This window comes from Hetaerina americana, unplaced genomic scaffold (assembly GCF_022747635.1).
Source record: "Hetaerina americana unplaced genomic scaffold, ioHetAmer1.1.p SCAF_1, whole genome shotgun sequence".
Lineage (NCBI taxonomy): Eukaryota > Metazoa > Arthropoda > Insecta > Odonata > Calopterygidae > Hetaerina > Hetaerina americana.
Genome location: NW_027286069.1, coordinates 487,965 through 504,170, shown reverse-complemented (window position 1 = coordinate 504,170; position 16,206 = coordinate 487,965). Strand labels below are relative to the sequence as shown.

The 16,206-nt window shown below is 36.5% G+C and overlaps 1 protein-coding gene across 1 annotated transcript in view; it reads left to right on the top strand.

Annotated features, from left to right (window-relative positions):
• The window catches only part of osp (myosin phosphatase Rho interacting protein outspread), a 57,449-nt gene that overhangs the window by 4,606 nt on the left and 36,637 nt on the right, over positions 1-16,206 (top strand). The window contains exons 6-13 of the mRNA XM_071584363.1: positions 95-485; positions 1,174-1,357; positions 3,157-3,396; positions 6,462-6,623; positions 8,513-9,456; positions 11,666-11,837; positions 12,818-12,996; positions 15,205-15,283. Coding sequence (XP_071440464.1) covers positions 95-485; positions 1,174-1,357; positions 3,157-3,396; positions 6,462-6,623; positions 8,513-9,456; positions 11,666-11,837; positions 12,818-12,996; positions 15,205-15,283 — 2,351 coding nt within the window. The remainder of the gene's footprint in view (positions 1-94; positions 486-1,173; positions 1,358-3,156; positions 3,397-6,461; positions 6,624-8,512; positions 9,457-11,665; positions 11,838-12,817; positions 12,997-15,204; positions 15,284-16,206) is intronic.

Here is a 16,206-nt window from a genome sequence, read left to right as displayed (position 1 = left end):
TTCTTTTGAGCTGCACTGATCATCTCCCATTAAAAAAAAAGTATCTTTTAATATTTAATTTAGAGCTTGTACTAATAATTTTCACTCCTTAAAGCAATTTCAGGAGCAACATCTTTCAGTCGTCAGGCTTCTCCAATCCTCCGCCAGCGTTTTAACAGCTGCATATCACCACTACACCATGCATACCCCTCAGAAGGTGATAAGGAAACTAGAATTGGAATCCACACTCCCAGTCCTGTTGTCACCAGTTCAAATGCGGTCTTGTCTGCTTCCCTGCCGACTGGATCGTCAGAAGTGCTGGTGGCTGAATGCATAAGTGATACTGCCGAAAATGATTGTCATCTCATGCCACGAATCCAAGTGACTGGAGATGTGACAGTGTCTCGGTCTTATTTTTCTGATGTGCCATCATTTCATAGCAAAGGAAATGAAGGAGTGGAACCACATTCACGTTCCAGTATTTGCTCTACAAATCCCAATGAGAAGTGAGTTTCAAATTACAGATTCTTTTCTATCAATGGATGGGATATTAATTATCAGATGAAGTAGCCATGTTTGTGTATTCATATTTTCAAGTTTAATTTGACCTTCTTAAAACCTTTAAATAAAATAATCAAGATGGCTACTGTTGAATGAGTATTTATCCAATTTTATGGTACTTCCAGAGACAAATGCTAACACGATGAAAGTTACTTCTGTTTGTTATCATTAGTATTCTAAATAAGCTTTTATTTCACTACACATATTTATATATGTAAAGCAATTGCTGAAATCATAAACACTATGTATCAATCAAGTTTTAAATTTATATTTTTAATGCTAGCCATTTTTATTATTATATAAACAAAATAAATACTTATTTATGGAAGTATGATAGGTATTTTTGCACAAATAATTGGTAAAATATTACATCATGATTGCCATAACTAAACAAATGTTTTCCTCTTTTATTAAACTGGAGTAATTACTGGGTATTCACTAGCATTTTTGGTATTTCATAACGAGTCTTTTGAGTTCTTTAAGCAAGAAGAATATGAACTAGAATTGGTAAACTTGTAGGGTACTAAATGGATAAAAATACACCATTGGAATGTCCACATTTCAGTATAATTTGTGTGTTTCTTTCTCCCTTAGTGTCATACATCTGGGAGTAATAAGTTTTATGTGTTTTAGGTTGTCCTCTGTCATCAGTATTGATCCTGAAGTGAAAATTTCATCAATCACCAGGCCATTTCGAAGTGAAGCACTTGGTTATGAAACATCCAAGAGTTCTACTCCGGGAAGTTGGAGGAGAAGCAGTTCTTCAACTGAAGAAAAGCATGCATCTATCAAGTCGACTTCTCCTGTGGAAAAAACTGTATGTGTGCTTTAAAAGAAAGTTAAATTATAATTAATAATATGTACATTTTTTGCCTTTAAGACCACCCCATTTGATAATGCAAGTATAGTATTTTGTCAGGGAATCTATTGCTTTATACACTGTTGTGATAATATAAATAAGACTAACTGCAATGAAACTGGTGAGATGCATATCGGGCAAATGGGATGATTTACAAATTTTACCTAAGTAATCATATTCCAGGCACTAGGACACTAACCATTATGATGTTGGTTAAAATTTACCTTTACCTAAGTAAAATACATGAAGCCCCCAACTCATATGGTTAATATGCTCTGAAAAAATTTTTGTGTGCAAATGAAACATTTTGAGCAATTAATCCAGGTAACAATATTTCGAATTCCTCATTGATGTTGATGGTGTCTTTTTTATTGTTAATTTTTTTTAGGTACCACTAAAGCAACATCAATAAAAGTGATTATGATATGGTCTATTGATTGGCATTACTTAAAATGGGAAAGCTTCGTATATATGTGTACATAAGTTTGTGTATTTATTGAAATGAGATAAAATATATCCAGTAACTGCACTTGCACTTTTCAAGGCACGTTGGAACCCTAAATGTAAACTGTAGAAATGCAAACTGCAGAAAAATTAAAAATAGGTCACATTCATTATAAAACTCAAGTAAAATAAGGCTAGGAATAAGAACTTGGCTAACAGAGCATAGTATTATTCATTTCCTCATCCAGATCTTCTTAGGTGAATTGTCTTTTTGTCAACTAACTTTTCGATGACAGTGTTGTGTACGTTGCAAATAATGCAATAAATGAAGCAAGGTGAACTTCATGGAGCAAGTGAACTGTGATATGATCATTATTATGACTGCTGCAAACTGTCTAAATTGTTTTGAGAAAAAAATAATTTTTGGGGCAACGGCATTAGAATCCAAGAAAGTAAATTTTAATATTTTTACAATATCATTCATCCTATTTTCAAATAGTATTTTTTGCATTCCAAGACTTTTAATGCTCTTCCATTGCAATTTACATGTTATGCTAAACCTAACAGAATCATTACATCATATCAAACAAGTTGCATCTACATTGCAGTGCAAAATCTCCCTTAATGTGATGTTTCAAATACATTATGAGTAATTAAAATGTCTACCACTAATCGTAAAATATGTGCTATGCTGTCATTTTAAAATTCTTTATCCATTAAGTAAACTGGCTTTTTGTAATCATTCAAAATGTGTGATAACAACCCAGTTGCACTACGTTCAAAATTTCTCGCAGATGCATACTAAATAGAATTAGAAAATTAAAAAATTTGTGGCACCTCTAATGGGAAAATTGAAAATGCATTATGATTTTACAGAAACTGAATTAGAATGATAGGAAAGTCAATCAGACTCAAAGCATATGGTGAATAATCAGAAAACATACATTCTGATAAATCAAATTAAAGGTTCTATTTGACATCAATGTAGAAAGTACTAACCTTATGAAAATTAATTAGCTGGATGAATAAAATTCATTAATGATTTCAATAATTTTAATTCAGTTGACAATGCTTATGAATGCATACATGTATATAGTCTGGACTGAGTAGTTTGTGAGGGGTGAGGTATGGTTTGTTGAGTGGATCTCATTAAACTTAATTATTTGTTCAGATCCCAAGACCGTCACTCATGGTAAACGGGGATGTTTAATCCTTTGTTTTTAATTTGGCCAAACATTGTGTAGTTCTGTGCTGTGGTTGTTTTAATGCATATGAATGAGATGAATATCAATATTTCTCCAATGTGCACATAGGTGAGGGGTGATCCTGATGGTTGCGTATTGGATTCAATGTCCTCATCTTCATGCTGTTCTGTGGAAACTGCAGAGCGCACTGATGTTATAACGAGCGGAGACCAGATATCACGACAAAGTAATCCAAAACATGAAGTTGATGGAAAAAATGTGGATACTCTAGAAGTTCATGACACAAGAGAATTGTCGCATGAGTTGTCAATTAAACATGGCTGGCTGATGAAACTTGGGTCATCAAAGGTATTCATAAAGTATATTATCATCCGTATGTATTGCATATAATCTGTTAATTGGTTGGCTGTAGCCATAGTTTCTTTCTTATTGAGGGTGGCTGCTGTGGTATGTTTCTTTGTATTTTTATTTGCAGCGGCATACCAACTTCTTTCATAATTTTTTTTGTAAAGTTAGATTGAGGTATTTATTTATTTATTTTGCATTAGTCCAAAAACAACACTTCAGCCTTTATATCGGACTTCAAACGATGGTAGAACAATATTACAATTACATACACCTAAGCCCTAGGTGGAGGAAATACCATCTAGATGGGAATCGAACCTGTGACCTCTTAGTTGGCAGGCGAGGATGTTACCCTGCCACCACCGGGGTTGACAATAATATCATTGATTGTTATTTTTACTCTTATCTGTCATGTAAGTTTACTGGGCTTTTTTTCAAGACAGTTCTCGGTGGCATGCTTTCCTTGTCAGTCCATCCATTCCTTCAGGTCCGAGTTCCAAACCACTAAATAACTATGGTTTCCATGTTTAGTTGACCTCTTCTCGTGACCTCTCTATCTGTCTGATTGTTGAAAGATCAAAATCTGATCTGTGGGTAAGTAGACGACCCAAATGCAAAATCAACAAAGAAGCATGTGAAGTTATTCTTTATCATTTAAAAAAATATAGATGACTTCAAATGGTATTTCATTTAGATGAGTGGTAAAACAATTGTTTTAGTGTGTGTGTAGCATTGTAAAGAGAGTAATTGCAAGCATACAATTTCCTCTCCTTTTTTTGATGTCTCCTCAACAATCATATATATGGCAATATATTTTTGCTTTGAAAATGTTGGTGATAATGTTCATTTAAATGGCTTGAGTACAAGTATTTTGTTATTAGAAGCTAGATTTGCTGGAAAATCAGCCATGGAGAAAAATGATGTTCTGGGGCAAATGTGGACTGAAAAAAATCTTAATCGTGTCCGAAATCCTCATATTAAATATGGAGACATGCCAGTAGTGGAGTAATAATAGTTTGTTCTGGTTTAGTTCTATTCTGCATAAAAATGTGTTTTCAGAAAGTTCTGTTGCTGCTAAGATATTCCAGGCAATGCTGAATATGTGCTGCAAACTGAATTGTATTCAGTAGTCTGTCATCTCTCAATATTGAAATTGCTTATTATTTTGAAAACCATTGGTATGGAAAGGTATATCTGTTTAATGCTAATTATATTTATAATGCAGTTTAATTTTCACACGCATAGTTCTTGAATTAGAATGTACATGGTACTTGTAAAAAAAAATGACCTGCCATACAAATTATGGACTTGTTATTTCATTAGTTACAAGTATAAATTAACCTTTCCACTTTTATGGTGCGACATACTGCCATTCAGAAAAGTCATTTGAGTTTTAGGCCAACATATGGTTTCTCTCCCCTGTCCTGTGCCCTCCCCTGTAATAAAGACCTCTATCTATCTATCTATCCTGTTCAACTTGGCTGAGTCAACTCTCTTATAAAGACATAAATTTAATACATCCCCTAGTAAAATTGGGTAAATGTGCTGTGAAAAGAAAAAAATGCCAACTTTCTCTTCCTCCTTCAATCTGGAACAAAAACAGAGGCATGAGACATCAAATCATGACAATAACCCCCTGAATTATTTTACAACTCTCAGATTTTACACTTTTTTTATTTTGATTTTTAGGGTGTTTGTACTACCTTGATCAAAAAGTTCCCGGAATAACCACCGTGTGGCGCTCCCATCATTCCGATTTGAGTTCTGTTTTTTTTTGTTAAATTGGTACATCTGTTGTTGATATTCCCTTTAAATCTTAGTGTCATAACTTGACATTTGCAAAAGTTACATAGCCAAGAGTACATCTATCTCTGTGTGTGTTGGCGATTTTTTACAATTTCAGAAATGGATTTAAATTTGCAACAACGAACTTGTATTAAATTTTGCGTAAAAAACGGATTTAGTGGCGCACGGACGTTGGAAATGTTGGAAGTGTTTCGGCAACGATTCTCTAAAAAAAACGGTCGTTTACCAGTGGCAGGAGCGGTTCAGAAGTGGTCGTGAGTCAATCGAAGATGATGAACGCAGTGGCAGACCATCGACATCGAAAGTCGGTGAAAAATTGATAAAGTAAAAGAAATGTTGGTCAATAACCGCAAATTAACCATCAGAGAAATAGCGGAGGACTTGAACATTGCCTATGGATCCGCCCAAGACATTGTGGTTAATGATTTGGGTTTCCGTCGTGTAGCAGCAAAGTTGGTGCCGAAAGACCTCAATTTCATGCAAAAAAGAGACCGTGTTGACGTCGCAAAAGACATGATTTGCGAGGCTGAATCCGATCCCACATTCATCAAAAGGATCATTACTGGAGACGAGACGTGGGTTTATGAGTACGACACGCAATCCAGACATCAGGCAAGTGAATGGCGTTCACCAAATGAGCCGAGACCAAAAAAACCACGTCGTTTTCAGTCAAAAAAGAAGGCAATGCTGACGGTTTTCATGGATTACAACGGTGTAGTGCATCATGAATTTTTGCCACAAGGCCAGACAGTAAACAAAGAGTATTATTTGGGCGTTATGAGACGTTTGCGTGAAGCAATTCGCCGAAAGAGACCAGAAATGTGGGCAGAAAACTCGTGGATTTTGCACCATGATAACGCACCGTCGCACAGTGCTATCATTATTCGTAATTTTTTGACGAAAAATGCAACAAATACCATCCAACAGCCACCGAATTCACCTGATTTGGCTCCCTGTGACTTCTTTCTGTTCAATCGAGTTAAAAAACCATTACGGGGAACGCGTTTTAGCAGCCGAGAGGAAGTAATGGAAAAATCGCAGGAAGCACTGATGGACATACCGAAAACCGAATATAAAAAATGTTTCGAGGATTGGATCAAGCGCTGGCATAAGTGTGTTGCAGTCGATGGGGATTACTTTGAAGGGGACAATATAGATTTAGATGAATAAACTTGTATTTTTAATTTTCTGAATAAATTCCGGGAAATTTTTGATCAAGGTAGTATGCCAAAAGTTCTCATATTCTCAATTTACTTTTACAGGAATGGAGTAAACACTGGTTTGTTTTGAATGGAAGTGGATTACTGTATTACCGTGATTCAAGTGCAGAAGGAAAGGGCATCTTAGATGGAGTTATTGATCTGGGACTTGTAAGTGACGTCAGGGAAACAGCAGTAGAGCGAAATCATGGCATTCAGCTTATGGTAAGTGATGTCTTTTCAGTTTGAAGCGATTCGAAATCATATGATAAGTATGTTTTCATGACAGTTTATAATCGTGAATAAATTCAATTTGGTTAAAATATCTGTGATCGGAATATAATTATGTGTAATGATATCCTAGTGGGGCGTATGAATTTTAGTGTTCATGCAGGTTTTGATGACCTTGAAAGTATTTACTTTGTCTGTTGGAATGTTATTAGGCAAAGGATAGCTCATTGGCTGGATTATTTGGCTTGGGGACCAGGTTTATTACTCCTCTAAACACCGTCAGTATAATTCAAATTGTGTGATTTTCGTAGTCCCTGGGCTTTTATGCATAACTGTAGTAACGTCATTAATAACCATAATGATAATAATAACAAATAATGGGATCTGCATCTAATAAATAGCCTCCCCTTTTTTAAATATGCAAATGTTATATGACATTCGATTTAGTGCCTAATAGTCCATTGCCTCCATGATCAGCTCATCTTTTGGTTGATCATTGGTTTCTCTGTTGTAAAAGAGCCATATGATAACATCAGGTGATTTACAGGGTTCGTCCGGAAAATAAGTGTACTGAGCTCAGGAAAAAAAAATTATTACACTTTTACATATCTTAAGCTAATATTCCTCAAAATAGGACCCTTGTGAGTCAATACACTTGTTCCAGCGGCGTTCCCATTCCTGGAATGCTCCCGCGAAGGCATCATCGGGAACCTCTCGAAGACACGTCGTCACGGCCTCTTTGACGGCGTCCAAAGTCCCATATCGCGTTCCTTTCAAACTCCTCTTTATCTTCGGGAACAGAAAGAAGTCCGGTGGTGCCAAGTCCGGGCTGTAGGGCATTTTTGCAGTGATCCGCAAGTTGTGTCGTGATTTCCAAACGATTGAGTCTTTGATCATCACTGAGCACTTTCGGCACCAACTTTGCGCAAATTTTTCGCATCTGTAATTGCTCCCTAATAATCTTGTGCACTATTGTTTTTGGCACATTACACTGCTCTGCTATCATCCGAACACTAAGACGACGATCAGAGTTCAGTACATCGCGAACTTTTCGCACATTTTCGTCGGTGAGTGTCGTTGATGGGCGTCCAGGCCGTGGTTCGTCGTCGACCTCTTCTCTGCCCTCCACGAACATCTTGTGCCACCGAAAGATCATGTTTCTGGACATGGCTGACTCCCCGTAAGCCTGGTTAATCATACCGACAGTTTCGGTAGATGATTTCCCAAGCTTTACCGCAAATTTGATGGAATAACGCTGCTCCAAAAACTTCGGCATCGCGTTCCGTGACGTGGGTCGAGCGTGGAGGTTCGCGTTAACAGAGCTCCTCACTACACCACAGCTCAGAGCCAACTGCCTTTTTCAGCGTCGCTTGCCAACATACCCCCCTCCAATCGCAGCCCGTCTGAGCGGTGCTGGGCGCGCCTGGAGCGGCGGGAAAAAATCAGTACACTTATTTTCCGGACGAACCCTGTATGAATGCACTTTGTTAGAAATATTTGGAATATCTTGAATTTATGAGGAGTCAAAAGTGGTCTTCCAATTCATCCACGAAAATTGATAGACAATCAAATACAAAAATGGTATTTCACTGTTCAAATTTCCTGCATTCACTTCCCTGAAAACCTATCATTTCCATCTATGCCTGAGAATTTATTCTTGCATTTCCTTTGTTGTTCATAAATGGGATATGTTACCTACATGGGTGTGCAAGGTAGACCAATTCTGAGATTTTGCTACCTGCTCATGTAGCCCATGTAACTCATCATATTTTAAAATAAAATCTCTTGTGAAAAGGAAGACCTGTAAGTCTAATATTTTTAAAATTAAATCCTTTGTTTGTTCCGTGTTATCAAAACATTTTATATGGTGGACCATTTCACAGACATGGGATGGGAAGCAGTGTCTCCTGTCTGCTGTCACTCCAGGAATAAGGGCAGGGTGGATAGCGGCTCTGAGGAGGGCAGCCAACTTACCTCCTTTGCCTCCAAAGAATTTGCAGCCTCAACCAGATCAGTCTAGGCTCTCCAGTGAAATGTCTGCTGCGTCAACAGTTGGTGGCAGTGTTTTGGCATCTTCTCCGTGCAGCTCGGATTCTCATCACAAAACTACTGACCTCTCACACCAGGGATCCAGTGGGCTGTTAAATTTGATATCCCAACCAATCCATGTTATGTTTTCTCAGACTTACAATCAAGGGATCAAGGAAAAGATCTCCTCTAGTTACACAAATTCTTTGGAGCGTACTTGTGAAACAGGAACCATGTCACCAAATAATAATGAACAGAAGGGACTCCATAGAGGTTCGGCAGCTAATGTTTCAGAAGTGCGTGAAATCAAGTCTAGTGTAAGTAGTGGTCCTCTAGGTATTGCAAACATTAATCGGGTGGTTGCAGCTACCATGCCAACTGACACTTCAGATGTTGGCAGCAGCTTTCTCGAGGAAAATAAGTCTGCCAGTTACTCCAATACCATTTTGGCAAGTTCACCAAAGTTTACAGCTGAAGAGAGAGAATATGAAGACCAAGTTGGTGTCAACAGCTTGTCTGGTTCCCTTTTCACCTCAGTTACTTCAAGCGATTCCAGTATGAGTACACTAGTGCCTTCCAGTCCTCCTCGCTTGAATGTTTCTTCCCAAGTCTCTAGCTCAAGAAATAATGCTCACAAACCTCCTGTTTCACCTGCTGTTAGTTCAACATCATTGCGTTCATCAAGAAGACATTCCTCATCACACTGTGTTCGTCCGTCAGGAAGTGGCACTGTGGATAGAGGAACTGCCGATCATATCTCATTGGAGCGGAATTTATCAGATTCACCAAGGCCTGAAAGGTATGCCATGTAGTCAGTATTTAAATTTACCCTTAACAGTTCTTGCAGCTTATGTTGAGTGATTTCTTAAAGACATTTACTTTATGGAATAGTAATGGGAATTCCCTAATACATATAATTGAAGCTGTTTTACTACCAAACCTAAGGGCTTCCTTAAGACTGAGCACTCTTTACTTTTACAGGGTAAGGGAGTCATGTCAAAATGGAAATTACAAAAAGAACCCATATTTCCAGTATTTGTGTACTCTTTCTCTTTGTATTCCTTGGTTTAGGATATTGATTGCTGGAATTAGATATTTATTACTCATGGAATGCCCGCATTTCATGGAAAAAAACTTTTTCCTTCAGGCGATAATCTCAAGAAGTCGAGAAAACCTATGTGATGTAAACATTTAGTTCTTACAATGACTCCCAGCATAAACATCATTTAAATGCCAAAGAGAAACAAACCAGTAAGAATGGAGACTTCTAAGTTAAGAACTTGTTGAGGACAGAAATATTAAAAATATACTACTCTGTCCAATAAATAAACAAACTGAGACCATAAAAACTTTATTTTGCAAAATTTAGTCTACTTGTACATTGATATTGTCCCCTTCAAAGCACTCTCCATTCGTTGCTATGCACTTATTCCACCTTCGTTTTCACTGTTAAAAGCACCTTTGGAAGCCCTCGGCAGTTAGGCTTTTTAGTTTTCTCGTCGTTTCTTGCTTTATTGTGTCCACATCTACCCAGTGGTCTCCTCTCATCACATCTTTGCATTTCGGGAATTGGAAAAGAGGGGGCAAGATCTGGGAAATAAGGATGATGATTGAATTTTTCGCCAGAACCTGGCAAATAATCAATGCTGAATGTGCGGGTGCATTGTCATGGTGAAGGATCCATCCATAATGTTTGGTTAAAATAGTGTGCCCTGTTAATTTTCCTAAATTCAATTCATCAGCTATCATTTGCACATCGGTTTTTCGGTGATCGGTAAGGACAAGGGACTGCACACGATCAATGTTGTCGTCGACACATGTGGTCGAAGGTCATCCCGGCCTTGCATCATCCGTGGTGTCTTTATGGCCCTCTTTAAAATGCTTAATCCACTTGAAAATGGATACCCAAAAGTATGTTCACATGTATTTTTAGTTTTTGTATTCTGCCATTTTAGTTTTAGGGTGATGTCCTCGAGCGGTGAGTTTGCCTGGGAAAGTAAATGTATATTTATATAAAGAGTTAGTTTTCCTTGTGCAAAATTTAAAAAAAGCGTGAAAAAATTAACATACACAATTGAAGAGTCCTTATCAACCAACCCTGGGGTTCACCTGGCCTTCTGATAAAGGTCCATCCCCAAAACTAAGACATTTTACATTGTGAATGAGGCTAGTTGACATTCTTGTGCAATGGAGAAAGTGGAATATAATGCTGGGAGAATTGTGGAGTTCAGAAAGATTAGTCTTATAGAGGGTCTTAATGTTATCAAAGCCAAGAGAGACTCTTTGATTTACACTAGCCAAATCCTATAATTAAGATGAAATTATTTGATCAAAAGCTAATATTAAATTATTATCTTATTGATCTGAAATTGAGAAAAATACTGGTCCATGATTGAGCTGAAATTAAATTAAATTCCAGCAGCACTTATCAAATTTATTTCCTTTGGTTAGATTCATATCTGAAGTATTTACTTAAATTGCCATGTGCTCATTTTATAGAAGTTCATGTAATGGAATCAAGCAGATCACAGAATTACTTCAACAAATTTGGTCATATTTACCTTTGATTTGATCATTATTTGAATATATTGTTTAGATTAAATCAATAATAATTAAGTTTTAAAATATTGTACTTTTTCACCAAATTAAAAATTATTAAGCATAATTTAGCTCTGTTAAGTCATCGTCAGTTAGGAAACCTTCCTTCTTGTACCTGGTAATTGCTCTGTGAGCTGAAATGCATGTCCTAATAAATCTTTTTAATCAGTGGAAAAGGGAAATTTCAGGAAGGAATCAAAAATGTTTAGAGGAATTTGAGTGTTCTTCTATTATGCTGCTCTTTTTAATTAATTAATTAACAGGTGCAAAAGCATATTTTTTTGTTTTTTATAATTACATTATTTATAGAATATTTTATATTTTTTTAATGAAACTTTAATACAAAAATCTAAAAATGGTGACTGGTTTATAAATTAATAGATTTTGTCTTTTCTTCTTCTTCTTCACAGACCAAATTTCTTGCCTCTTAAATCATTGCCCATTTCGGAGCCTAAAAGTAGAGGATCTGCAAGTTATACATCAGCATCATATATATCTTCTTCTGCATCGTCTTGCTCTCTCTCAGATGAGGACTTCAGGACAGCATCTGAGGCATCCCTTCACTCTACACCCATGTCAGAGGTGAGGATGCCTAGTCTTTTCTGATTAACTAAACCAAAAAGAAGATGACCTCCCAAAATATAGGTGTATTACAAAGAAAACTTTATAAGTGTGCTCAATTGTAGAATTAAGAGTGTGTTAAAAGGATTATTGATTTTGGACAAATGGGATTTTTATTTCAAATGTTGACGACTGTTCTAAGGAATAATATTAAGAAGATGACGGAAAAATTAATTTGACTACTTACTTCACACTTTTTTTATTTGAACGAGGAATGTTAAGAACTGGAGATATAAAGGAAAATATTTGGTGAATTCATAAAATCACCTAGTTTTTTTAATGATCAATCTTTAATTAGCCAAATTGTCAAAGAATTACAATCATTGCCGAGCATTTTCGAAAAGAAGTGTAGAGATGTGGCATAATGGTTGTGGTTTTCGAGAATGGAAAGGCTAAATAAACATGAAAATCAGAAGACGTAAACTGGAACAGGTAGAGCATCTACATGCCTAAGAAATGATTGGGAAGATGATGGTCAGAGTAGTAAGGACATAAGAAGAATAATTGCTCTAAGTCAAGAGGCTTTTACAATGAGGAGAGGATTGATGACAGGAATATTGGGTAAAGATAATAAGAAAAGATAAATGAAAACATTGAAATGGAATGTGTACAGTTAGGAAACTTGATCAATGAAGCAAGATGAAAGGCACACAGGTGGATAGGTACTTTTGTTGCATGTCACCATGCAAGTGCTCGATAAATGAAAAAAAAATAATGCAATTTCAGTGGCATATCTTAACTTAAAAGGAATCATCTTTGGAATTAGAAATTTGTCTTTGGAAATAATATCAAAAGTTTCATTGCTTAAGTTAGTATTCCTTAGAGGTAAATAGTTTTGCTATTGTCTTAAAAGTGTTATCATTTTCAAATCCGGCTGAGTAACAATGTGTAGAATGCTGTCATGTTTATATTTCAAATTCTTGTTCTATTCAACGTTACAGCTCATAGTTGACAACAACTGCAACTCTATTGTGTGGTCAAAGAGTGATCTGGCTGTAACAAAAAGTGAAACATCAAGTACCTATTTACCTTGTGATATGGGAAATGATCTTGGAGCCATCCTGCCACCTTCACCTCCACTCAATAGGACTCCAATATCACGAGTGAAGGAGAGGGCCAGGTAAGACTGCCATTTCTAATTTGTGTAAAACCTAGACCTAAAGTAATTCAAAGGACCCAAAAATTGTGATATTTTTTGAGAGAATGTTCATTAATTGAAGGTCAATGTGGATTACATATGTGCAGGGGCAGGGAATTCAAAAATATGTGTGCAATGAAAAATATCCCTAGACTTAATGTGCACGTTACGGATTTTTATAGCTCTGTCATGAGAATAAGTCAGTATTATAATTTTTTGCAAGAAATAAAAAAGCAAAATGATATCAGTAACTTCACCATCATCTGTGTTTCATGCAGGCAATGGGACCTAGTTCTATTGAATGTCCACCAACAAGTGTGAAATTTTTCCTATTTCCCCTTATGACAATTAAATGTGATACTCTAATTGACTTGTTCAAGGGGTAGGCCTTACTGTGAAAAAATCTTTTTAAACAAGAGGGAGTGAAATAATGTAATGTGTAAAAAGAAGCACCAAATGGGATGAACTGCCTTAAACCATGCCAATATGCAGGTGTAATTAAGATGAAAAGCAACAATAAATTTTCCCACTTGACTGGGCTTTGCTAGCCTTACAAAGTTGCCATCTCAAATTTTCATAGTGCAAAGTTTACATGGATAAGCTTCTCTATAGATTCTTATTGGCATGAACAAATTAATTGTTTTTTAGAATATGTTATGCCAGTTTGATATGTTACATGTTGATGTTGTTTGTTAATTGGTTCTGTCAGCTGGGGGTTGCTCATTGGATAAAGAAATATAAAGCTTTGGAAATACATTCAAGAAGTTCTCTCGGGTTTCCCACCGGGTCAGGTTGCAGTACACCGACGTTTCGAAGGCTGACTCTGCCATCGTCTTCACCCTGAAGACGATGGCCGAGTCAGCCTTCGAAACGTCGGTGTACTGCAACCTGACCTGGTGGGAAACCCGAGAGAACTTCTTGAATACCATACGCTGGGAAAACCTGAGATCATTCATTCTTTGGAAATACAGCCCGAGTGGAAATGAGTATGCGAATCAGAGGCCAATCATGCCAATATCTGTGGTTATCCCATTTGCTTGCCCAAGGTTGAGAGTTATTAGTCTTTTGGGACTTGAATTATTACTTTTGCTCTGAGTCTTGTGGGTTCCTTCTTGATATTTTCCATTCCGTTTTTTTTTTCAGCCTTTTTAATGCACATTTTAATTTTCCTGTGCCTTCCTGTACACTTCAGAGGCATACAGGAAGTTTACCAGTGGAAATGCATTAGTTAAATTTTTCAATTCAAATCTTTATGGTTATCAAAAGTTATCAGAAAACCTTCATTGGTGCTTGTTTTTGGAAACTGATATGGTGGGTCTTCTATTAACCATATGAATTCATTCCATACAGTCCATTTGGTTCTTAAAATAAGTATGTATACAGTAAACCTCCCCTTAAAGTGATGGTTTCATTCTTTGAAACCACCATATCTTGTGAAATTGCACTATTTGAAAAGCAATTTAAAAATAGAATACAGAGTTACACTCTTGGATTGTCAACTTTGGTATTTATGAAAGCCAAGGTTTGCTTTTTAAGATGACTAATCTCTGACCTGAGGCCCAAAGCTAAATTTGATCTAGTTTGTGGGCAAAACTGCCATTATCCAAGAACATTGGTTTGCTGTCCCGTAAACAAAGGTAGGGTCGCGGTAGTCCAGGGGAGAGCATTGGACTATTGACTGGAGGGCTTGGGTTTGATTCCCGGGCAAACCTCTCTGGGCACCAGCAGCTCCACCCAAGCTATATAATTTTTCGGATAGCAGATCTTCCTGGGGAACCATAACCGGTACAGGGGTTGGAACTGGCCCCCTAACCCTGATGTGTGACACGCCGTCAAGTTAGGTACTGGGTGAACTCTACCATCACCTACCAAACCAACCTTAGGATTGATTACTGTGTTTATGGTTTAAACAGAGGTCATTTTTCCTTAAAATTGCCTGAGTATTTGAACACAATAATATCAGACAATCCTTGTAGTTCGACACTGGTTTAAATAATTTTGTCATAAATACTTTTTTTGGATAAAAATAAAACCCTTGCAATTGGGAGGATTTGTTATAAACATTTTTCTTGCGCTGTCATTGTCATGAAGACCATAGTGATTTCTTATAATGACAACTTTCATATTTGTATTCATCATTTTAGTTTTATACATATTATGTTGATTATATATGTCACATTTGTATTTAAGGTCCCGAGTTGTAAGGAGATCTAAAACCCCTCCCGAAGAGAATATTCAGGCCTTGAAAATTGAATCATTGTCCAAAAAGGTAAGTTTTTAGTTTCTATGTCATTTTTTACAGATGTGGATAGGTATATATTCCAAGAGCATAATAAATTAAGTAGTGGATAAGTGAAATTGACTGATTCCAAAGAAACAGCGGGAGATGCTGCAACAGTAACTTTTAACGGAGCCATTTGCTGATGTGCATCTCAATGCAGCAGTTTCAGAGTGTAAAAATCTTTCGCCTTGACTGGGATCCCAGTCAAGGCGAATGATTTTTACACTCTGAAATTGTTTCATTAACCCTTTTCACTCGTGTGCTTTTTTTCTCAATTGTCTTAGTCTACTCGGGATTCAATTTTTTAAATAACCCAAATTTACTAAGCGTGGCACTAGAATGAAAAACTGGAGTTTCTTTTCACATGAACTTATGTATTTGTATTTTTTTACATAATTATTGATAAGTTAATTGATAAGCCATAATTTAAACTCTAATTTTTCATGGTAAGATATTTTTGGAAGCATTCACTGACATGAAGACCTGGTTTACTTTCACATGTCTCACAGATATATGTGGTCTCTCTTCTTCCACCTTTGATTTTTCGGTTAGAGCAAACCGCACAATCTTTATGTTTTTTGTTATGGTGGGGTGTGATTATATGGAGTTTTCCATCTAAACGTTGCTCTATGTTTGTGGATGCTAATCTAACCCTGGAAGTTTGTGTGCCATCTCGGAATTCTCCAATGAGATTGTATACTAGTTTCCTAATAAATTTCACTTGCAAGATTGGTTTTTCATGTTTTCTTTGATGGCATTCTTGATACAATATAAATGAATTAACAACACTAACTGCAAGCCCCCAGAAAAAACAATTTACGCCACCATTTTAGAGTGTTCCTCATGAACCAGTTTGTGCTTGTGTAATGATCAGCTGTATCAACTCCCTCCATAAACTTTGTATAGTTTGT